The 24,327-nt window shown below is 40.3% G+C and overlaps 1 protein-coding gene across 1 annotated transcript in view; it reads left to right on the top strand.

Moving 5' to 3' along the window:
• DENND3 (DENN domain containing 3) overlaps window positions 1-24,327 on the top strand; it is a 118,568-nt gene that overhangs the window by 71,365 nt on the left and 22,876 nt on the right. The window contains exons 13-17 of the mRNA XM_036764223.1: window positions 181-702; window positions 13,318-13,577; window positions 17,527-17,697; window positions 19,798-19,927; window positions 22,331-22,438. Coding sequence (XP_036620118.1) covers window positions 181-702; window positions 13,318-13,577; window positions 17,527-17,697; window positions 19,798-19,927; window positions 22,331-22,438 — 1,191 coding nt within the window. The remainder of the gene's footprint in view (window positions 1-180; window positions 703-13,317; window positions 13,578-17,526; window positions 17,698-19,797; window positions 19,928-22,330; window positions 22,439-24,327) is intronic.

The raw sequence follows: 24,327 nt of genomic DNA, 5'->3' as shown, positions 1-24,327 counted from the left end.
ATAAACACTCCATTTTCAGGTTCTGCAGCATTTGGATTTTTTGTAACATTGGGGCATGTAGACATGGTTTCCAGGGTGCACAGATACTTCACCTAAAAGTCATGATGAACAAATACGACTTTGAGGGCATATGTCAACAATTTTCTTACATTAAACCTTACTTTTTTTGTTGGCTTTTAGTTCCAAAGCTGACCTCCAAATCAGTGTACACATTCAAGATACCAGAAATACATTTTCCGCTGGTGAGTCAGTGTGTTCATTCCTATTTTGCTGATTTTATCAACCTTCTGAGTAAGGCTATCAATTTCCCACCATCTGATAACTCTGTGCTGCTGGCAAGGTATTTCTACCTTCGAGGACTCATTAATTTAATGCAAGGGAAACTCCTGGGTGCACTTTCAGATTTTCAGAGTCTATACAGAACGGACATAAGTATTTTTCCCGCTGATCTCGTAAATAGAATGGTGGAGTCAATGTCTTCTTCTGAGCGTTCCCAAGCTGAACGGCAGCCCGAGCTCAGAAGACTCATTAGTGAAATAATGGAAAAACCAAGAGAAGCCACCAAGGTAGATGACCACGTTAAAAACTTTGAGTTACCAAAGAAGCATATGCATCTGGATGATTTTGTGAAGAGAATCCAGGAATCAGGAATTGTGAAGGATATCAAAATTATCCACCGGTTGTTTGAGGCATTGACTGTAGGTAAGAGGAAAAATATATTATGGTCCTCTCAATGTAAACATCATTTTGGCGGGGATGATCCTTATCAAATTGTACCTTCTTTAGAGATTATTCAGTAATGTGTGTGCATTCAGTCTTTGCTATTATTGGAATCGCTGGCACTGTGGAGATTTAAGAGATAGGTTGTATCTATTTGCCTTGGTTTCTAAATCCTAAGTCCCAGGGTTAGGAAGTAATAGAGGGAGAATTATAAAGTGAGATAGGGAAGGAAATCACCCCTGGGTACAATTATGGTTCCCCAGAAAGTAACCACTGTCACATCAGATGTAGTGACTCATAGCAGGTGTTTTATTAACAGTTTTTATAGTATCAAGGTATCATATGAAAGGGATATGTTAAGTAATGTCAATGTTATTTGTTTTTCTGTTGGTATAACCCTCTTAAAGGCAGGCTGGCATTTGTGTGCATGTATAGCATAGCATGGACAGGAATATAATATTTAATAATAATAGCTTGTATCCATAAAGTGCTTTTCAGTTCACAAAGTGCTTTCCTCAGAACATGCTAGAACTCTTTTTCTTATCATTATTATTCCGGATTAGTCTGCTGAGAAAGGAGTGAAACTATAAATTCTGATACTCTTCTCATTAGTTCTCTGCCATTATAAGTCTGGGCATGGTTGACTTCAGAAAGTATTTTTTTTTTTAATGAAAAAACATTTATTGAATTCCTACTAAGCTCAGTATTGGGGATGGATGACAACCATGGAAAGACAGTCTATGGTCAAGTTCACAGTTTGGCAGTGGGTGGGGGAGGAGACAACATATTATTAGAGAGTTCAATTGCTGGGTAAATGAAAAGACTTTTAAAAGTTCTAATTCCTAAAAGTCGCAAGAATGCACCAGAGGGGCAGATTGCATGGCCCAGACAGGCATCTTTAGATAGCAGTCTGGATTAGCTTATAGGTAGTTTAGGGTAAGAGCTGAGCACATCAGAGTTCAGTTGGATCTGACAGAGATGAGGAATCTGCCTTTCTTTTATTAGTAGTACATGTGAATAATTTCTATAATTGTTTAGAGTATGTTTATAATAATTTCTACTCTAATTAGTAGTAAATGTGAACAATTTCTATAATTGTTTATAGCATGTTTATAGTATAAAATATAGTATTTTGTTCATATTATTGAAGAAAAATTAAAATAGCACATAGCTAAACAGATAGTCATGGAAGACAGCTCCAACACAAGAGGGGGAGAAGGGTAAAGAGATTGATTTGGAGATTATATTGCAGGACTAAAGAGAGTAACACTTTAAATTTCACCCTCTGCAAAGTATTAATTGAGTCTTCTCACTTCTTTCTAGTTGCTTCTCTGGCTAATCTTTTAGCTTCAGTATTGCCTTCAACTTTCGAACTGGCAGGTACATACTTCCACTCAACCTTCATGTCCTGAGTCATAGTATCCAGCTTAGTGAATTGGTCTTTGTGGACTACTTCTTTATTTTTACTTGTTTTCCAGTCATTTTCTTTCCAATTGTGAATCCATTCATTCATGCCTTTGGTGACAAGATGATTATCTGTGTACACAGTGAGTCTGTCCTTATTTTGGGCCTTTGCTTGCTCGATCGCTTTGGTAGCTGCTTCCAATGATGCTCTTTGGTTTGTCTGTCGTCCAGAATGTGTACTACTTATGTTTCGACCATTGTTGGGGTCCCAGAAGACACCAATACCTCCTTGCGCTCCTTCTCTTCCATTATTTTTGCAGGCACCCTTGACATACACAGTGTTAGGGTCTGATGCCTGGTATGATTGCCCATATGGGCTTTCAGAGCCTCTAGTCTCCCAGCGATACTCATAGCTCCTTGGATTGTGTTTCCAACTCATCTCCAGTCTCTCCAAAGTCTTGGTGTAAAAAAGAAAATGAGTCTGACCTTCAGAGATTGAGCCAGAAAGTATTTTTGAACACAGCACGAGATTAGGTTTGGGTGTTAGAAGTTGCATGTGTGTTTTGAGAGGTAGGAGGACGTGGTGTAAGAGGCAGCATAACTTAGCCGATATACACTGGATTCAAGAACTTCCAAATTCAAAACCTGCCTCAGAAACTTACTGTCAGACCCTGGGCAAGTCACTCAACTTTTCTGAGCCTCAGTTTCCTCAGCTGTCTGGGTCTCCTTTTGTCATTATTTTACATAGTCCTGCTTCCTTATGATCCTAAGAGACCTCGGAGGATATGGTAGGCTGCATAAGGGGGAGGAAATTTTACATAGTCATAGTGGATTATGACCATAAGGGGCAAATAGTAGTCTGCAATAATAGGGGGGAAGTTCTCAGCATGTATCAACTGTCAGCAGGGTTCCTGTGATAATATTAATGCTCATTTATTTTGTGTGAAAGGTCTAGTGGTAAAGTTACTAGATTTTAAATCAAGAATTTGAATCAGGGTTCAAATCCTGGCTCTTGGGCTACTTACTTGCATAACGTTAAGCTGGTACTTAACCTCCCAAATCTTCAGTTTCCTCTTCTGTCAATGAAGGAGTTGAAAGGCTGGAGAGCCACTGAGGTTGGTTGGTTCTAGATAGTGATGTGCTGGAGCCAGCTCATAATGGCTAACCCAGTTGTTAAATTTTCTCTTTGAGCATTTACACACCAAATCAGGGCTTGATTTTTTGTTTTGTTGATTATCAAGACTTAAGAAAGTGATGGAGAAGATGTTGGTAATGCGCATTAAACATACAAGTGTGTCATTTGTGCATCCTTCCCCCCACCCTGAACTGCTTTGTTGACCATCCACCAGCACACCCCTGGTTCTACCTCTCGTTCTCCATTGTGGTCCTAAAATCTCTGTTCTTTGTCCAGCACCCCCCTGGATCTACCTCTTGTTCTCCAGTGTGCTCCTAAAATCTCTTCTTTGTCTGGTACACCCTTGGTTCTAGCTCCCATTCTCTACTGTGGTCCTAAAATCTCTGTTCTTTGTTCTTGCTAAGCTGAAGAGCATGTCTTTCTTCTGTGTAGAAGAGACTGCAGTGCCACCTTTTGGCCACCAGAAGGTAATGAGTGAGTGAAAAACTACCAGACTCAATGAAAAATACCTAAAAACTGACTCACAAAGTAAAAAGCCTGAAGGTTATCCAGTTCTTACTCATAAATCACCGTTACTTCCCATTTTTATCATTGAAAAAAGCTTAGGCTGGGCTTCTACATTACACTTAGGCCAAAATGGACCTGATGATGGGCTGCTTTCTGTAAGGAGGCAGTTAACAATAGCTCACATTGATAGAGTCCTTTTACAAAGTCCTTTCCTTGGCTTAACCCTTTGAGATAAGTGATGAAAACATTACTATTCCTATTTCACAGCTGTGAAAACTAACCTTAGAGAGGTTAAGTGACTTCCCCAAAGTCACACCCCAAGTAAATGTCTGAGCTGAGTCTCAAATCCAGGTGTATGGACTGAAAGACCAGTGATCTTTCTCAAGCCATAATGCTTCAACTCTGGGGAGTCATCTTGTCTCTGAAGCCAGCTGGCCAGTGACCGTGAGCCAGTCATTTCAGCTTTCTGGGGCTTCCGTTTTATCCATTGCAAAAGGAAGAGATTGGACCAGATGCACTTCAATGTCCTTTCCAAATCTAAGGGTTTATGATTCTGTGAGGTTTTTTTAATAGAAAATGAATAGCAATAATAGAATTGTCTGAATAAAAGTACATTTGAGTATGTTGTGCAATAGGTTATGTCGTAGTAGATCAAGTGATGCTCTTGGAGTCAGGGGGTTGAGTTTGAATCTCACTGCAGGTATTTTGTAGCTATATGATGATGGGCAAGTCACTCAATCTTCTTGAGACTTAGTTTCCCCTTCTGTAAAATGACGGTATTTCACTACTTGCCTCACAGAACTGTTGAGAGGAAAACACTTTATAAACCTTAAGGCACTGTATGAACTTAAGCACATATTAAGTAACGTGTGACTGGATTGCATTGGACTGAGGAGAGATTTGAGGCTATTGCCATAGTCCAGAAGAGAGAAGATAAGGGTCTGAGCTAGAGTGCTGGCAGTTTGTGTGTGGAGAGATGGAAAAATATATGTGTGAAACAAGGAATAACAAGATTTGGCAATGGATTGGGTATGTGAATGAGTGAAAGTGAGGAATTAATGGGCATAACATGGATGAAGAGCCAGCAAAGGAGACTGAGAAGGGAGCTATTATTGAGAAGAAGGAAACAAGGGGAAGCAGTGACACAAAATACAAAAACCTAGGGAAGAGAGAGGATCCAGGAGGAGAAGGTGATCAATGGTGTCACAGGCTGCAGAGATTTCTAGAAGAATGAAGCTTAAGAAAAGGCCATTAGATCAGGCAACTAAGAGATCATTGGTATCTTTTGAGAGAGCAGTTTTGGTTGAATGATGAGGTTGGAAGCAAGAGTGCGCAGATTTGAGAAGAGTGGGAAGAACCAAGTATAGATGGCTTTCTTAAGGAGTTTAGACAGGACAGGGAGGAGAAATACAGGATGATAGCTGTGGTTGGATCAAGTGATTTTTTTTAATGGTGCAGGAGATGTGGGCATGTTTGCAGGAGCAGAGAAGGAGATAGTAGACAGGAAAAGACTGGATATAAGAGAGAATGGTGACAGCAATGGAGAAAAGTGGAGAATAGCAGGCAATTTTGGATAGGAAATTGGAAATCTGAAAAAGATGAGGACTGAATACATAGACATATATACTCACACAATAGACATACACACATATGAGTATGTATCTTATACATGATATTTGTATAGAGATGATATTCGATCCCATAGCAGTAGATAGTATGCCTTAGAGAAAAGAGCACCGGGAACAAGGTTTAGGCATGTGCAGTTTCTCAGGAGAAGGAGAAAGAAAATGAACAAACAAAAGTGAGTAAGAAGTGGTGACATACGTAGAAAGAGCATCAAGAGAGAGCAGTGTCACTGAAGCTAAAAGAAGAGGGGAAGTAGTTAAAAGCTGTCAAGTCAAGGAGAACAGATAATATTAAAAGATAATTGGATTTAGCTGTTAAAAGATTACTGCTAACCTTTAAGAAAGCAAGTAGAGTGGTGATATTAGAAGTGTGTGTGAGAGGAAGAAATAGAGGAAGTAAGTGTAGTGATTTTTTTCCAGGAATTTAGTTAAGGAAAAGTGATTGATCTAAATGATAGCTAGTGGAAAGGGCAGGGTCAAGTGAAGATTTAAAATTTTTTTTAACATTTTATTTCCCCCAATTACTTGTAAAAACAATTTTTAACATTTATTTTTAAAAATTTTTGAGTTCTAATTTCTCTCCCTCCCTCCCCCACCCCTAATGAGAAGGCAAGCAAATTGATATAGATTATACATGTGCAGTCATGCAAAACATATTCCCATGTTAGTCATGTTGTGAAAGAAAACACAGACAAAAAAGAGAAAAAGAAAGAAAATAAAGAAAAAGTATGCTTCAATCTATATTCAGACTTCATCAGTTCTTTCTCTGGAGATAGGTAGCATTTTTTATCATAAGTCCTTCAGAACTGTCTTGGATCATTGTGTTGCTGAAAATAGCTACGTCATTCACAGTCTATCATCATACGATATTGCTGTTACTGTATACAGTGTTCTCTTGGTTCTGTTCATTTCACTTTGCATCAGTTCGTGTAAGTCTTTCCAGGTTTTTCTGACAGCTTCCTGCTCATCATTTCTTATAGCACTATAGTATTCCATCACAATCATACACAACATCTTGTTGAGCCATTCCCCAATTGATAGACATCCCCTCAATTTCCAATTCTTTGTCACCACTAAAAGAGCTGCTATAAATATTTTTGTACACATAGATCCATCTCTTTTTTTAATCTCTTTGGGATTCAGACCTAGTAGTGATATTGCTTGGTCAAAGGGCATGGTCTTATAGCCCTTTGGGCATAGTTCCAAATTGCTGTACAGAATGGTTGAATCAGTATACCATCAAGTGAAGATTTTTGAAGAATTAAGGAGACTTGGATATGTTTGTAGGCAGCAGCAAAGGAGTTAGCTAGGAAGAGATTGAACATGAATTAGAGGAAATTATCCGAACAAGCTTCCCAAAAAGATGGAAGGGAATAGGATCAAGGTTACTAAAAAAAGGGCTTGGCAAGAAGGGCCCCCTCATCCTTAGCGAGGAGAGAATGGGGAGACACTCTATGGAGTGTTTAGTTGTGTGGAGACGAGACTCATAAAGAGTGGCCTCTATTTCCTCCATGAAGTAGGAGGTGAGGTCCTCTACTGGAAGGAAGATGGACAGAATTAGCAAAGGATTTGAGGAAAGAGAAGGTTTGGAACAGTTGCTTTAGGGAATGTAGTAGTCAAGCTGGAAAGAAGAAAAGGATTATCCTGCAGCACTGAGAAGTCCTGGTTGAGATGAGCACCTGAACTTACAGCTGATCCCATTAGGAGATTTTTGTGACTTCCTCTAGTGTGCCCGAACTTTAGCAGCATAAGTGCAAAGTGGAGAAGGAGGATGTGATTTAGGGTTTCGCAAGCCAAGAGCAGCAATAGGACGAGGAAATCAAAGATAGAGAACAGTGTGTGCATGCATGTGTGTGTGGGTGTGTGTGTGTGTGTGTGTGGAGGAGGAGGAGGAGGAGGAGTTTGCAGGAGCAGAGAAGGAGATAGTAGACAGGAAAAGACTGGATATAAGAGAGAATGGTGACGGCAATGGAGAAAAGTGGAGAATAGCAGGCAATTTTGGATAGGAAACTGGAAATCTGAAAAAAATGAGGACTGAATACATAGACATATATACTCACACAATAGACATACACACATATGAGTATGTATCTTATACATGATATTTGTATAGAGATGATATTCGATCCCATAACAGTTGATAGTATGTCTTAGAGAAAAGAGCACCGGCAACAAGGTTTAGGCATGTTGCTGTTGTTGTTGAACTAATCAGCTGTAGGGTCAAGACTTTCAAAAGAGGAAAGTAAAAATGAATGATGGACTGAAAGAACAAGGTGAAGGACTGAAGGTCACAGTGAGGATGAAAAATGACTTTAGGAGGAATGGAGCAGAGGGAGAGCTGGAAAAACAAGAGGTTATGATCAGAACGGGAAATTTCAGAGTTAATGATCAGGGAAGTGATGTTTAAGGAGAATACCTAAGGAGGACCAACCTTTTGGGTAGTCTATGTAGATTGAGTTTACAGGTCAATGGAAAGTGAGAAAGTTGATGAATTGAAGGCCAGGGTGCTTAAAGGATGTTCAGCATGAGTTTTATTTTGAAATCCCCAGGTATGACCCAGGGTTGGGGTAAAGAGAAAAGCTCTGAACTAGGTGAACCTTTTTCTTTGATAAACAAGAGAGAGAGTGACCATAAGCAAAAGAAAGTAAAATGATGTTCAGGATGAAAGGGCGTTTAACAGTGTTACACACACAAAAAAGGTCAAAGGAGAGCAGAGACTGTGGATTATAGGTGATCTAGATATGGCATGACAGAGCAGAGTAGTAGAAGGGAAAGGAAGTTTTGCATCAGCAGTTGGCAGGTCTTAATTACCTAGATTAGAGAAGGAATAGTTTCATTTTCTAGTCATAGGATTGAGCAAGTACCATTTGGGCTGAGGCCCCCACTTCCACTATCCTGTAATAACCTTTGTACAGGGGCAGTGCCATTATCCTGTTTTCTCCCCAGATACTTGGAAACTCTGGGTGGGAGGTGGGGAAGGGCTGAAGTCAGCAAAGAGATAAAGTTAGGTATCTAGGTTGGTCAATAGAGAATCATAGGATCTCAGATTTGGAAGATACATCCGTAGCCATCTAATCCAATCCATACCTGAAAAAAGAATCTCCTTCTATATCATAGCCAATAAGGGGTCATCCAGTCTTAGCTTGAAGACCTCAAGTTGGTTGGGATGGAAGGAAAGATCCAATTCTTGCAGAAGTAGACCATTCCACTTCTGGATAATTCTAATCATTTGGAAGTTCCTAATGTCAAGATTAAATTTGCCTCTCTGTAATCTCCACCAATCATCCCTAGTTCTGCTGTTTGTTCTATTCAAGTCTAATTACTCTTATATATGATAGCCCTTCAGAGACTTTAAGATAGCCCTCATATTCACCCTGAATTTTCTCCTTCCAGGCTAAACATTCTCAGTTCACTCATTCAGTCCTCATGTGTTATAAACTTAAGGATCCTTCTCATCCTGGTTGCTTTCCTTCAGTGGTCACCAGCTTATTAATGTGTTTCCTCAAATATATTACCCAAAACTGAACTTAATACTTCAGGTAGGGTCTGAATCAGGCAAAGTACAAATGGTACTATTACCTCCTTATTCTTGACTACTTTGCCTCTTAGTGTAGCCTAAGATTGCATTAACTTTCTATTTTATCACACCTTTGAGTCATACTAAACTTCCCCTAAAACTTCTATACATTTTCATTCAGAATGCTGTCTAGCCATACCTCCTCAACACTTCACAATCTGGCTTCTAGCAATCATCACTCAACTGAAACTGCTTTTTCCAAAACTTATAGAATCATAGCTTCTAGGGATGGAAAGGAACTTCCATTTAGTCGAATTCCTTTTTGTGCGGTTGAGGAATTGAGATTGTTTAATTGATTTCCCCAAGCTCACACAGGTAGTAAATGGCAGAGCCAGGATCTAAACCCAGGTCTTCTGATTCCAAATAGAACTGCTAGGGCTATGCATCCAGCTCTCATCTGTTTTCTGAACTCTCATCCCATATCACCAACTGCCCATTAGGCATTTTTAACTGAATGTCTCAGAAACATTTCAAACTCATTATATCCAGAATTCACTTCTCTTTCAAACTTCCCTATATCTGTCAAGGGCACTACTATCCTTCTAGTCACACACGTTCACAACCTTTTCACTCCCCTTGGTCCCATGCAGTCAGTCAATTACAAAATCTTTTTTTTCTTCGTCTACATCTCTTTCATCTTCCTCTTTCTCCTTACTTACTTGGTCACTGTCCTCATTCAGGTCCCTATCATCTGTTGCTTTGACTATAAAAATACTCAGCTGACCTCCTGATCCCTTAACTTAATTAATCCCTTAACTCTCTGGTCTTCTTGCCTTGTCTTATCCCCTCTCCTATCCATCTTCCCCATAGCTGCCAGAACAATTCCCTGAAGTACAGATTTGACCCTGTTGGCTTTCTACTACATAAACTCCAGTAACACCCTATTGCCTCTTGGATCAGATGGCTTCAATCTACCTTTCCAGCCTTATTATATGTTTTTCCCTTTCTTACCTTACATACAGTACAGTCTAGCCACGCTGGCTAGATTGTAGACTCCTTAAGGGAAGGAGCTGTTTGTTTTTTGTCTTTATATCTCTAATTTCTAGAACAATGCCTGGAATATAGTAGATACTTAGTAAATGCGTGTTGATTCTTTGGGATTTTTTGAACACTAGCATAGGCCCTTATACTTTTCTCATCAGACTTTAAATTCTTTACAATTGGCTCAGTGTTCTATCCTATCAACAAAAAATCAGGACCCTGTCATCCAATGTGTTAGCTGTTTTTCCTAGATTGCTATTATCTGCAAATCTGATAATGACATTGTCTTTGCTTTTTTCCAAGTCATTGATAAAAATATTAAACAGCACAATTCTACACAGATTCTGGAGCACTTCACTGAAGACTCTCTTCCAACTTGACATTGCACCAATTTCTCTTGGGGCTGGCCCATTTTCCCCCACCTTTTTTCAAATGAATACTATGGAAGACTTGGTCTTGTGCTTTACTAAGATCTGCAGCATTTCTCTGATCTTCAATGTTAGAAATACAAACAGAAAAGGATAATAGTTATTCTGGTGTGACTTGTTCATTTTAAAATTAAATTGTATTTTATTTTTAGCTTCAGATTTTCTCTCTACCACTTTTTCCTCTCCCACCATTAAAAAAGTAGGAAAACCAATTACAAACATGTATAGTCAAGCAAATCAAATTCTTGTAATAGCTATGTCCAAAAAAAAAGCTATTTCTCCTTCTGCATTCTGAGTCTATCACTCCTCTTTCTTTAGGTAGGTGGAATGTTTAATCACAAATCCTCTGGAATCATAGTTTGTCACTATGTTGATCAAAGCCTTTCAAAAGCTTTTATTGCATGACTTCTTGTTGAGGAAGTCACACTGGCTCTTTGTAATTACTGTTTCCTTTTCTAGATGTTTACTAACCATCCCTTTAGTAATATATTTTATTTGACTAGGCATCAAAGTCAGAACTCCATTCTAGTATTGTTACTAAAATTGGCAGTATTTTCACTTCTCCAGTCCTGTGATTCCTTTCCTATTCTCTATGTTCACTTATTTAGTGACTCAGTACTCGTATCTGCCAATTCTTTTAGCATCCTATAGTGTAATATGTCAGGGCTAGGGGAATTGCTGTCATCAGGGACAGCTAGGTGGTCCCTTACTCTCTTCTCAATTTGCTTGTGTATCAATTCCCTATCTGTCTTTTTGTGCTGTGGTTGTTTTTTTTTTCTCCCTTGGCACAGAAAACAAGCAAAATGAGAACTGAGCAGCTCTGCTGTCTGTCATCAGTTATCATCCCATCAACCCTGAGCAACCATCTTATCTCTACTTTGATCCTCCTCTAAGATAAAGCAACAAAAACCCCATCATTTTGTTATCTGTAGCTTTCCTAGCCAACCTCAACTTATTCTATATGTTAGCATTATTCTTATAGGATCATTCCACGTTTTAAAATTTATCCTTTTATCTATACTTGATTTTATCCTCTGTATATATCTCTTTATTTAAATGTTTTGTTTTGGTTTTATATTTGGTGTTCCTATTTTGCTCACAATGGAAATGCAGGGGCTGCTTAACCCGCTAGTCTCACTACAGATTAGCACAGAAGGTTTGATCTGTTCCCTTGCAACATGGGTTCAGTTCAACCTTAAGTAGCATGATAGTTCCTCATTCCCAGGGGCTCACCATATTGATACCAAAGTTAGTTTGGACTTCCAGTCAGCCTAACCTTCTGCAACCTAGAACTCCCAAGCTCAAGGGATCCACCACCCTTAATTCCTTCTGGTAATAGAGATTACAGATGTGTCCTGCCACACCTGGCTATATAAATCTTTTAAAATATAAGTTGGTTATAAAATAAAATATAATATATATTTATATTATATATTATTATATGTTATATAATATATAATAAAGTATATTAATATAATATAATCCCTGGGCATCACCAGTAGCCTTGGCTGAGTTCCCTGTACATCCTGCTGGTGATCAGGTCCTGAATGAACTTAACCTTGGGGCCGGTTCCATTGCCTCATCCAAAGAACACAGACTATGAAACACATCCAGATCCCGTATGAGAAACATGCAGTCAGCTTCTAATTGACCTCTATATCTGTGTGATTGGAGGTAAAGGAAGAGGAAGGTGGTGTTTAATCAGTAATTTTGTAATTTAGGAGAGAGTAGATATTGCTTTCATACATGACAATAAGTTCTAAGGTCAGACAGCCTCTAAAACCAGGTTAGGGATCCCCCCGACCTTGGCACTTGGTGTCAAGAAATGTTGCCCCCAAACTCTTATTTCTGAGGCGGGGCCAAGGTGAGAATCTCTTCCTTTCAGGTCTAGTGATAGTAAAAGTGAGGAATTAGGTCCTGGGACAGGAGCTTAGGTACCAGTGGCAGCTGGCATGCTTGATATGGTTTACAAGGTGAGGCATTATCTTCCCAAATGGTTTGGTGACAGAACATAACTGGTACTGCTTTCATGTTGGGTAGTAGATTCTGGGGTGAAATCTTCAAATCCAGCCTATATATCAAGTACTTGGAGATGCAGAAAAGAAAAGCCATCTCTTCACCACCATCGTCACCCATCAGTATTCCATAGAGCTTTTCCATCCAATGTAGAAATTGGAGCTAGTGATTTAATCTGCTTACTTTGTCCAGCTCTTTGCACAGGCCCCCTCAGCTCTCCACTAGAGCCTAGAGCAGAAGAGCAGGGATTCGTGACCTTTTTTTTTTTCATCATGGACCCCTTTGGCAATCTGGTGAAGCATCAGAACAAGAGTTTTGTGTGCATAAAACAAAATACAGAAAATTACAAAGCAAACCAAGTATATTGAAATAAAAATGTTATTTTTTCCCATCCAAGTTCACAGACTTCCTCCTTTTCTCCCCCTAAATCTATCAAATCTGTGGATCCCAGGTTAAGAACCCCTGGCCTAGAATATTTAGAAATGTAATTTTCAGATCAAGTGAACCAGACCTAATTAAAGGTCTGCAGACTCAAACTAAGGATTTGGCCTGCAACATTTATCAAATGGCATCTTTATAGAATTATTGATTTGAGAATACATGGACTCAGCTACTGGCCACTCTGGTCCCTTACCTAGAATGCTTAGTGATGTCATTCTCATAGAACAACTAACTTGAAGGCTCATGGATCCAGATGAAGGACCTGGCCTAGAATATTTAGAGATGTCATTCTCATAGAACAACTAACTTGAAGGTTCATGGATTCAGGTTAAGAACCCCTAGCCTAGAATATTTAGAGATGTCATTGAACTAGATTGTCTGGAGCATTATCTTGTTGTTTCGGTGAGCTTACGTGGAAGTTTGGGGTCTTATAGAATGTCATGATGGCACTAATTTTAAGGGTAATTTCTCTTTGAAATTAAGGACATCAGAAGCAAATTGACCCTGAAACATTCAGAGATTTCTACAACTACTGGAAAGAGACAGAGGCAGAGGCCCAAGAAGTCAATCTTCCACCTGAGGTCATCGAGCACCTAGATAAAAATGAATGTGTCTACAAACTATCAAGCTCAGTCAAAACGAACTACGGAGTGGGGAAAATAGCCATGACACAGAAGCGCTTGTTCCTCCTTACAGAAGGAAGACCTGGCTATGTGGAAATTTCCACCTTCAGAAACATAGAGGTAAGAAGGGAGTCATGGTAGCCTTGTCATCTTGTCTTAGTGTGAGAATAAGTCCAGTGTCTTATTTGAAGTTGTCAGAAAATTGATCACAGTACAGAACTGTGATCACAAGGGACGGAAGGTACTAGAGTTCGAGGGAGAGAGGGCATCATCACTTTAGGAAAGTGAGTGCTAGATGACTGAACATGTATAACCTCTATCAGATTACTTCTGTCTCAGGAAGGGGGATGGTGAGGTAGGGAAAGAGAAAATTTGGAATCAAAAATTTTTTAAATGAGTATTAAAAATTGTCTTTACATGTAACTGGGGAAAAATAAAATATTAATTATGTTTTAAAATGAGTGCTAGGTAAGGTTCAGGACAGTAAGATGCTCTCCTTCCCCAGGGCTAATGGTCTTTTTAACATCCAGAAGAGCCTTAGTCACTAGGAGCCTGCCTTACTTCCCATAGTCCTCAGCTGATTTTCTCACATCCTAACCCTTTCTTTCATAGCAGCAGTCAAGGAGCAGGGTCCTTGAGGAGACTATAGCAGCTGCCCCAAAGATGTTCTTCAATCATGAGCGTGGTCACCACCTGACTCTTTCAGTGGTGGACTAGACTTCCAGTTGGGATATGAAGACGTGATGCTTAGGATCTTCCTTTGGTAGCTAGTTGGCATAATGAACAGAGGACTTAGAGTCAGGAAGACCTGAGTTCATATCCTTCCGCATATACTCAGTGGCTGTGAAATGCTTGGGAAAGTCATCAACTCTCTGAGCTGCAGTTTCCTCATCAATAAAATGCGATTGGACTTGACATCTTCTTAAGACCCCATTCAGCTCTAAATCCATAGTCTTAATGATTCTGTGATGGGTTCCTTCAAGGAGTCTTTCCTGCAGAGATGGGTTTCTTCTCTGAGATAGATGAGACCAACTAATCCAGGAGAGTTGGGGAACATGGAAAAAATCCATGGACCTTTGAGACCAAGATTCTTTCTATTTGTTGACTAAGAGAGGTCAGAGCTAGAGGTTGAACTATAAAACAGCACCTCTCTGCCCCTCCCCTTAAAGAGCCATTTATTAAACCCTTACTGTCTACAAAGCGCTATGCTAAGTGCTGGGAATACATATGGGAAAATAAGACAGTCCCTGGTCTCAAGAGGCTCACATTCTGATGGGGGAGACAACATATATGGAAGGTTTCAAGTACAATTCAGATGGAGGGGTCCCATGGGCCTTAGAGTGCAGCTGCAAAGGAGATGGTCAAGCCTTTTCTTTAATATAATTTCCACTGATAAAGCAATGTCACTTTCTGATGTTGAACCATTTGACAGTGCCAAGGACTTTGGTGATAGGAATTTTCTTTTCTGGGTCTTTGATGGATGTGACTTTAGCACCTACAGGAACAGTGGCCAGTCTGCATCTCCAGTCGCTTTCTTGGATGATGTCTGTGGGCACTGGGCTGGAGGTGTTGCTGTTCCCTAAGCTGTCAGATTCAAGGCCCTGGCCTATTTCCATCAGGGTCTGAGGGGAGATGGTGGACATGGTCGTGGCATCAGTCTGACTTGCCCGGCCTGTGCTGCCTGCTTTCTTTCTCTCTCGGGGTGGCCTGTTGCTTCAGCTAGGCTGGCTTGCTTCCCTTTTGAGTAGCAGTGGGTAAGCATGGCTGCTCCCTTGTCCACAAGATTTACTCCACCAGAGAATGACTGTAAGTCTTGGACTGAATGTGGGACTGGTGGTCTGGGGGCAAGAGGGGGGGAACAGTGCTGCCACTCACAGGGTTCCCTGTTCATCTACCTATTGTTATTCATCTAGCAGTTGTCTCTGGTGGGGATGAGGAAGGCAGGCCCCTCCTCAGTGATGACTGTGGAGGATGGACTGGAAGCAAGTCTGGTGGTTTGGTGGTCACTGCTATTCCCAAGACTCTTGGTTTCAGGTTACTTGATGTGAAGTGGTCAGTGCATTGATCTCTGGTGAGGCTTATTAGAAAAAAAAACAACATCATTATATCAAAGTGTGAAATCAGTAGCAAAGTGGGATAATAGCTAGGATGCTAGGCTTGGATTCAGGAAGACTCAGGAGTTCACGTTTTGCTTCAGATACTTACTAGCTGTGTGACCCTGGGGCAAGTCACTTAACCTCTGATGCCTCAGTTTCCCCTTCAGTAAAAAGGGATGCTGATAATAACACCTACCTCCCAGGGCTGTTGTGAGAAGCAGAAGAGATAATAAATAGAAATTGACTTACAAACCTTAAAGTGCAATATCAGTGCTACCTATTAGTTTAATTTTAGTGTATTTAAGTGTTACTATCACTTCATATATTTCTAGCATGTGTATTAGCAAGGCAGTAGTCACAATATACATGATAATTGTCAATATGCCTATGTAGTTTTGTGTTGCAAAAATATAAGAGACTGTCCATATAGAAGGTAGAAGAAGTGAAACCTTTATTCAGACACCAGAGACCTAGATCCCAAAACCAACAAGCCCAATCCATCACAGCAGCAAAGAATTCAATGCACAATATCACAGCAGAGAACCACTCCATCCCAAAGCCGTCCGCCCCGCTGCTGGGGCCTTGCCCCCGACAAACACACTCACAGCACAGCACAGCACAGCACAGCACGTGTCTGCTCTCTCCCTCAGCTCTAACTCTCTCAGCATTTCCTGTGGCACACTTTCCTTTTCCTCTCAGCACACCCCTCCCACCACATGTGACTTAGGCTTCCTGTGATGTAAGCCTATTAATGGATGGGAAAGGTCTTCAAATTTAAATGGTCATTACAGCATACAAGCTTGATTCTGTGTTTAAAGTTGTCTTTTAAATGCAAAGTTTATTCTAAAACTAATCATTTTTTCTATCCAGGAAAAGTATTTATTAATGTGTATGGGGAAACCTCGTATAATTAGCCACAGTGGATAAATAAATAAAACTCTGGGCCTGGAGTCAGGAAGACCTCAGTTCAAATCTGGCCTCAGGTGCTTCCTGTGTGACCCTGGGGAAGTCACTTAACCTCAGTTTTCTCAACTGTAAAGTGGAGCACCTACCTCACATGGCCGTTGTGAGTCTAAAATGACATGATATTTATAAAGCATTTTGTAAACCTTAAAGTGCCGTACAAATCCTGGATATTTGTGGTGTTTGTTGTTGTTATAGGATTTAGAGCTGAAAGAGACCTCAGAGGCTAGTCTTCCCAAACCTCCTCCTAGAAATCTCAAGTATTTAAGTACTTATGAAAATAAAATCTTTTAAAAAGCTTTAAAAGAAATGAATTGTGTACTAACAACTGGCGTGCTCCTTATTGTCATTGCCCCCTGATTATTAGAGCAGCCCTCAAAGGCTAATATGCCTAGCTCTGCCCCTCACCAGCTGTGACCTCAGCATCTCTCTTGACTTCTTTGGGGCTCAGTTTCCTCATCTGTAAAAGGAGAGAGCTGGGCTAAATGGCCTCTGAAGTACTTTCCAGTTGTAGAATCTACGAACTCTTTGGCCACCCGTGAAGTGTGTATTAGTTAACAGGTGGCAACACTGCACATCTTTAAAAATATTTCTTAATTCAAACAAAAATTCAATTTACTTTCTTCTCCAACTAGTTTAAAATTGGTAAGGGTTTTGTTTTGTCATGGGAATTGGGGGGAGGAGGCAGGGGATGCTTTGGAAGTCTATGGAGCATCTGAGTGATGAAGTGGATAGAAGGTGAGATAGAATGTTGGCCCTGCAGGTAAGAAGACCTGAGTTCAAATCCAGCCTCAGATACTTCCTAATTCTGTGACACTGGGGAAGTAACTTAACCCTGTTTGCCTCAGTCCTTCATCTGTTAATTAGCTGGAGAAGAAAATGGCAAACCACCAGAGTATCTCTGCCAAGAAAACCCCAGATGGGATCATGAAGAGTCAATACAACTAAGTGACTAAACAACAATGGAAGTCTATCATCCACCTTTTTTTTTCTTTCCCTCTCGATTACAGGAAGTGAAAAGTACAACTGTGGCCTTTCTAGTTCTGAGAATACCCACACTAAAAATTAAAACTATTTCCAAAAAGGAAGTCTTTGAGGCTAATCTTAAAACAGAGTGTGATCTTTGGCACCTGATGGTGAAGGAGATGTGGGCTGGAAAGAAAATGGCCGATGATTATAAGGTCAGAGAATTTGCGGTCGAATTGTTTATTTGTCTGTTTCTTTTTATCCTGCTGATCTCATCACATCAGTTTCTTTTGCCAGAATGTCAAACTGCTGAGCTCTTAGGCACTGGTCCCGTGAAATACAGTCATTTGAACCTGATGTCCACATTCCAGTCTCCTGCAGATCACCAAGCTGTTTTTGCAATAGGTCCGATGAGGTCTTAATTATCAAAATCTTGAAAAGACCGTATTGCCTGTCTGTCTCCAAAATTGGTGGCACTTGGGTGGCTACTATCTCATGTGGAAAGAAAAAGCAAAAACTAGGAGAGAAGTGGGTTAGGAAACAAGATGGTAGATACCTTGGTGCCTGTGTTGGCAGCTGCCTCCTCTCCACCCCCACCCCACAACTACCTCCGGGGCTGCCCCAATCCCATACCCGGCAGCCATGGCTCTAGTTCTGGGTAAGAAGGAGAAGTTACAAAGAAGCTTGACTGTGTTGGCCTTGGCCAACCAAGAGTAGATCTCACCTGAGATTTTTTATTTTTGCCCCTCCCTGCCTTGACTTACCTGTAAACACTTAAAATACTTGGTAAAGTCTTAAAAGTTTTTTCAGTCAACAGTATTGGACTCATTCTAAAGGACCTAATCATTGAGTTTTGTCCTAAAACATACTGTGTGCCCAAACCCATTAATTGCCCATACATATACTTCTAACATTTATTAATCTACTTTTTGTCCAATTCAATGCATAAAATTAGCTTTTGATTTGGGGAATGTTATATGTGTGATTTCTGCAACTTAAGTACTCTTTTTACCACTACACAACTACATCCTTTCCCTGTTACTCTGATGCCTCCTCATGGCATGGAGGTAACCCAGCAAGATCAGCCAGAAATAAGCTTAGATGGACCTCTCCACCTGAGAAAGGCTTTCAGTGTATGCCCAGGCTCATAACTGTGCCTGTGATTCCAGCTAAGCACAAAGAGGTACTTGATCAAGTAATGACATTTCTGGCTACAGCTACCCATGAACTGGACAAAAACACAAAATGGCACCTACTCTGTAGCCCTTTTTCTGCTTCTGTAGTGATGGAAGTAGAGAAGCAGAAAAGGAGGAAGAGAGTACCAAGAACCCCACTATTCTGTAATTCTGGATGACCTTCCAATCTGGCTGGGGAATTATCCATTTGATTTTATTAACTACGCTATATATTTTCTTCTTCATTAGTGTAGGCTGTATTGAGTTTAGAGCAAGAAAAAAAAATCTAAACAAAAATCTCAAATGCACAGGACATTTCAGTCTGTGTCATTTTAATGCCTTTTGTAAAACAATAGAAATATGTTATCAATTGTTTCTATAAAAACATGTTCATTTCAACAAGCATATATTAAACACCTATTATGGGGGCAGAGATGAAAAAGACAAAACAATAAATGTCCCCTGCCCTCAAGGAGCTTACAGCATTACTGGAGATACTTAATTCCTGAAGAATTCATCTGAACGGAGGAGGGAGGTGGGGTACCCAGACTGTGTCGAATAAAAGGAATTGGGCGGGGTTGGTCATGTGGTAGGTAGTGTAAGGCCTGAACTGGATAGGTTTTAACTGGCTTAACCTAACAGCAGGCCTGAGCAGAGTGAATAGGAGTGCTAGATTTGGAGTCAGGAAGACCAGAGTTGTAATCCTGCCCCTGATGCCCAGTGGTTGTGTGAGGCTGGACAAACCATCTAACCTGTCTGCCTCAGTTTTGTCATCTGTATAAAGGGGTGATAATTGCTTCTACCTCACCAGAGTTAATCTTGAGAAAATCAATTAAGACAATATATATAAAATGTTTGGTAAACCTGAAAAGCCTTATGTAAACACTGGCTATAGTTATTACTATTGTATTATTTTATTTATACCTTTTGTTTTTCTGTCACAGTCATATTTAGATACACTATCCATGCTGACCTCCTACCACCACCCTAGTTATTATGTTTTAACAATGGTATTACAAATTGATGTTGGTTGTGAATATGCTATGTGGGGTGCTAATAATAATTCCCCCTTATGTAGCCCTGCCACCCTCAAAACAGATGAATAATTTGACCATGATTTGTGGATTCTTTCTCTTCTAGGATCCCCAATATATCCAGCAAGCACTGACTAACGTTCTGTTAATGGACGCTGTGGTTGGTGCACTTCAGTCATCAAATGCCATTTATGCTGCCTCCAAATTATCTTACTTTGATAAGATGAAGACTGAAAGTAAGATTAATATTTTTGGAATAGCAATATTCAATCCTGTTTCTAATTGAATCGGCATTTTGTTACATCATTCAAAATCATTTCCCCAATTTTCTCAAATAGTTTTTCCCCCTAGGGAGTGTTTAAATGGAGAAGGTTTTGAAGTGAGGAGGGATTATTTTTCCTTTTGAATTAATTTAATACTTTGTTCTTTATTTTGGCGTGTAGGCAGTTTACTTGCTCATTTGTGAAATGATCCACTAAAAAGTCTTCCTTGTTTTTTTACAGCTATCAGTAGAAACTATACAACCTCCAGTGCAAATTAGCGGATTCAGCTAGAAAATAGAAATAGAAATTGTTTCTTTTTTGAAACCTCCAATTAACTCTGTAAAGGTTGTCCTAATTTGCCAAAACAGTTTACCATGGGGGCTGACCGCAGGAATTCCCAAGAAGACTCAGCCCTGGGAATCTCATTTCCAGCAGGTCCCAGAGAGTTTTGCAGTGACGTGCATAGCATGTGTATGAGATGGTTATTTTTATGCCCATCAAGCGACTGCCACTTGTACCCATATTGCAGGAAGGTCTCCTTTCTACAGCAGAAGAAGAGGAACAAGGCTTCACTCTCTAGGTCATCAGGAAAAATAAAGTATTTCTTTTAAGGAGTAGAATCAGGGCTTCGAGGTAGAAAGCCAAGGGGATCCTGCCCTGTTTCAGGAAGAAAGAGAGATGTCAGGAGAGAAGGGAAAGAGGTCTCCCATAATGCTTGGAACAGAGTAATAGTGGAATACACCTCCCAAAGAAGAGAAACCTGCTTCAGATAATGAATCTGTAGGCACCATCACCAAAGAGGTCATCTCATAAGGGTCAGAATGATCTGAGAGTGGTGATTGGAGATTCCCTTCTGAGGGGTACTGAGGCATCCTTTTGTTGGCCAGACTTAACAATGGAAAGTGTGTTATATTCCTGAGGCATGGGTCTAGGACATGGTGGAGAATCTTCCAAGGTTGTTAAACCTGACGTGTGTGGGGCGGGGGGGTGGGGGGGGCTGGCGTAGCTAGGTGGCCAGTGGATAGAGCTTCAGGCCTGGAGTCAGGAAGACCTGAGTTCATATCCTTCCTCAAACACTTTACTAGCTGATGTGATCCCGTGTGAGATATCTCACCTGCTTGCTTCATTTTCCTTGTCTGTAAAATGGGGATAATAGTAGCACCTGCTTCACTGGATTATTGTGGGTATTGAATAAGATAATGTATATAAAGCACTTTGCAAACTTTAAACCACTGTATACATGCTAGATACTTTACAAAATTGTTGTTCAGTTGTTGTCATGTCTGTCTTTGTGACACCATATAGGGTTTTCTTGGCAAAGATACTGAAGTGGTTTGCCATCTCCTTGTCCAGTGGATTAGGCATAGAGGTTAAGTGACTTGCCCAGGGTCACACAGCTAGTGAGCGAGGCCAGATTTGAACTCAGGTCTTTCTGACTCCAGGCCCAGCACTCTATCTACTGAGCCACCTAAGCTGCCTCTTTCATAATATAAAATATAATACTTTATATGTTATGCCTCATTATTGGAATTATCAATTATTATATAATGTATTATTATTATTATTATAACACTTTTATAATACAAATTATTGTTATACAAATATTGCATGTCCTTTTAGCGAATTTCCTGCCTCTCTTCTCCACCCCCCCCCCCACAAAAAAGTGTAGTTCAGTTGTACACAGTTACAGCCACATTGTTCAGTGACTAACTTTGATAGACTTGGCACTTCTCAGCAATGCAAGCTTCTAAGACAACCCCAAAAAGTTCAAGATGGAAAATGCTACCCACATCCAGAGGAAGAATTACAGAGTCTGAATGCAGATCAAAGCATACTATTTGCTCTCTCTTTTTTGTTTTGTTTCTTCTTTCTTGTGATTCATTCCATTGGTTGTAATTCTTCTTTAAACATGACTAATGTGAAAATATGTTTAATGTAAATGTATATGTAGAGCCTATATCGGATTGCACGCCGTCTTAGGGAAGGAGGAAGGGGAGAAAATTTGGAACTCAAAAGCTTGTGGAACTAATGTTGTAAACTGAAAATAAATAAATAATTTTTTTAAAGCGTAGTTCAGTAGAGAAGGAAGAAATCATGAGATCATTGGATTATCCTTCTAAATATAGCCTAAATCCTGTGTACTACAGGAGGCCTTTACCAGCTCCCAACTGAGTGTTCTCTCCCTCTTGAAATTACTTTATATCTGTTTTCATAAACTTATCTGTGTACGTGTTGTCTTACCCAGAAGGAATGTCATCTCCCTTGTCTTTGTATACTCAACAGCTAGCATCATGACTTGTATGTATGTAGTAGGTGATTAATGAATGCCACTCTTGAAAACGTAACTAATTTTCAAACCATTTGTTTCTATTTTAGTGCCTATGTCAGTTCCAAAAACAACTTCGGAAACACTGAAGCATAAAATAAATCCCTCCTTAGGAGAAACCTGCCCGCAAGCCATAGATTTCCTGTTATACACACCAGGTGAATTGGGCATGGGGGGAGGGGATAAGGTAGAGGAGGCTGGTATTTTTAAACAAACATTAGTTTATAGTTTAAGCCAAGGGCAGCCTTGGGGTGAGATGGAGAATTGGAAAGAAGTTGTATAAATGTGGGCATGGCTGCCTGTTCTGGAGGAAGCTATTCCTCCCTCTCTGTATATCCTTCTCCTTCCAACTTCTTCCACTCATGAAAACCTGTCTCCTCACAGAAGATGCTGCAGCCTTAGGCACTTTCTCTAGTTCTGGTTGCTTCTTCTCTCTTAAAAATCCTGACCCATTGGCCGGAAGGAGGAGTTGTGATACTCATTATTCCCCCCTGCCACTTCCAATTCTCCCTTTGGCTGATATCACTCAGCAACTTTTCCTCATTTGATACTCATTTGATCTGTAATAACGATGATAATAGCTCACATTTATCTGCATTATCCTGCCCATGTCTTGGTTGTTTTAATCTGCAGACTCTTGGATTATTTTTCCTCCATCTTCTCAAGTTCAACCGCTGGCTCATTCTTCTCTTCCCCTTAACTGGGACATCAGTGTACATGTTGATGTGCCCTCAAACATCTAGACCTACCACTTCATCAATCTTCTCTCCATTCCATCCCACTCAGGCACAGGAATTATTATCATACCTCTGATCTCACCATCACCCATCACTATTCAAACTACAAGCTCCAGAACTCTGAAAAGTTTCTCTTAACTTCTTATATGTTTATGTGCATCTTTCCATCTGTCCCTCTCCTCTTCTTCATTTATCCTAAAACTATTTGTCATGGTCGTTGTGACCTCTAATCGCTCTGTCCTTGCCAGCTTTCTCAGTCCATCACCTCTATTCTGACTTCAGTTTCCTCACTTTACTTCTTGACCCTATAGTTAACCAGGTCAACTTTACACTGATGCCTCCCTTTGAATGCCTTTTCCCCTAGCCTGCTGCTGCGTATGCTTTCCCAAACGTCACTCTCACCTTCTGCTTCCTCTGCTTCTCCTTGCGTGCTGCTGAATGTTGCTGAACAAAGTCACATAGCAGTGCAGAATGGATCTCCCTGTAACCTTGATCCCATCCTCTTCCCTTTTCTCTGGGAGCTCTGATCATCCCTTAGTCATCTCCACTTTTTTCCCAAATCTTGAGGGTCTTTTTTCACTGGCTCCTTCCTTACTCACTGAAAGAAAGCATGTCCAGATCTCCCCATACCCCATCTTTAAAAAACTGTCATTTGAATCTTCCATCACCTCAAGCCATCCTCCTATATCCTCTTCCCTATTTTTCAAGTTTTTTTAAGCAAACACCTAAAAAATAGCTATCTACACTCATTCCCTCCACTTCCTTGCTTCTCGCTCATTTTTCAGTACCTTGTAATCTGTTTCACAACCCTGCCACACAACTGAAACTGCTCTTTCCAAAGTTACCTACAGATTCTTAATTGCTAGATTCAATGGCCTTTTTTCAGTTCTCATCCTTTTTTTTACTTCCCTGCATCTTTTGACACAGTAGATCAGCCTTCCTCCTGGATACTCTGTCCTGCTTACTCATATTATTATCTCATGGGTCTCCTCTGACCTGTCTGATTGTTTCCTCTTCATTCTCCTTTGCTGATTCACCATCCATGTAACATCGCAAACACAGATTTTCCCCAAGGATCTATGCTGGCTCTTCTTCTCTTTTTTCTCTGCATTTTTCTCTTGGTAATCCAGTCAGTTTACATTGGTTCCTTTGTCATCTCTGCAAGGATGATTCCCAAATCTATGTATTCTGCCCTCATCTCTTTCATGAGATATCTCTGGCTGTCTCCTAGACTTCTCCACCATATATCTCACAGCCATCAACATATCCAAAACATCTTTCCCCGTAAACCTTCCCCTCCCCTTCACTTC

This window comes from Trichosurus vulpecula, chromosome 1, assembly GCF_011100635.1.
Source record: "Trichosurus vulpecula isolate mTriVul1 chromosome 1, mTriVul1.pri, whole genome shotgun sequence".
NCBI classification, from domain to species: domain Eukaryota; kingdom Metazoa; phylum Chordata; class Mammalia; order Diprotodontia; family Phalangeridae; genus Trichosurus; species Trichosurus vulpecula.
This window is presented reverse-complemented; position numbering and strand designations above follow the sequence as displayed.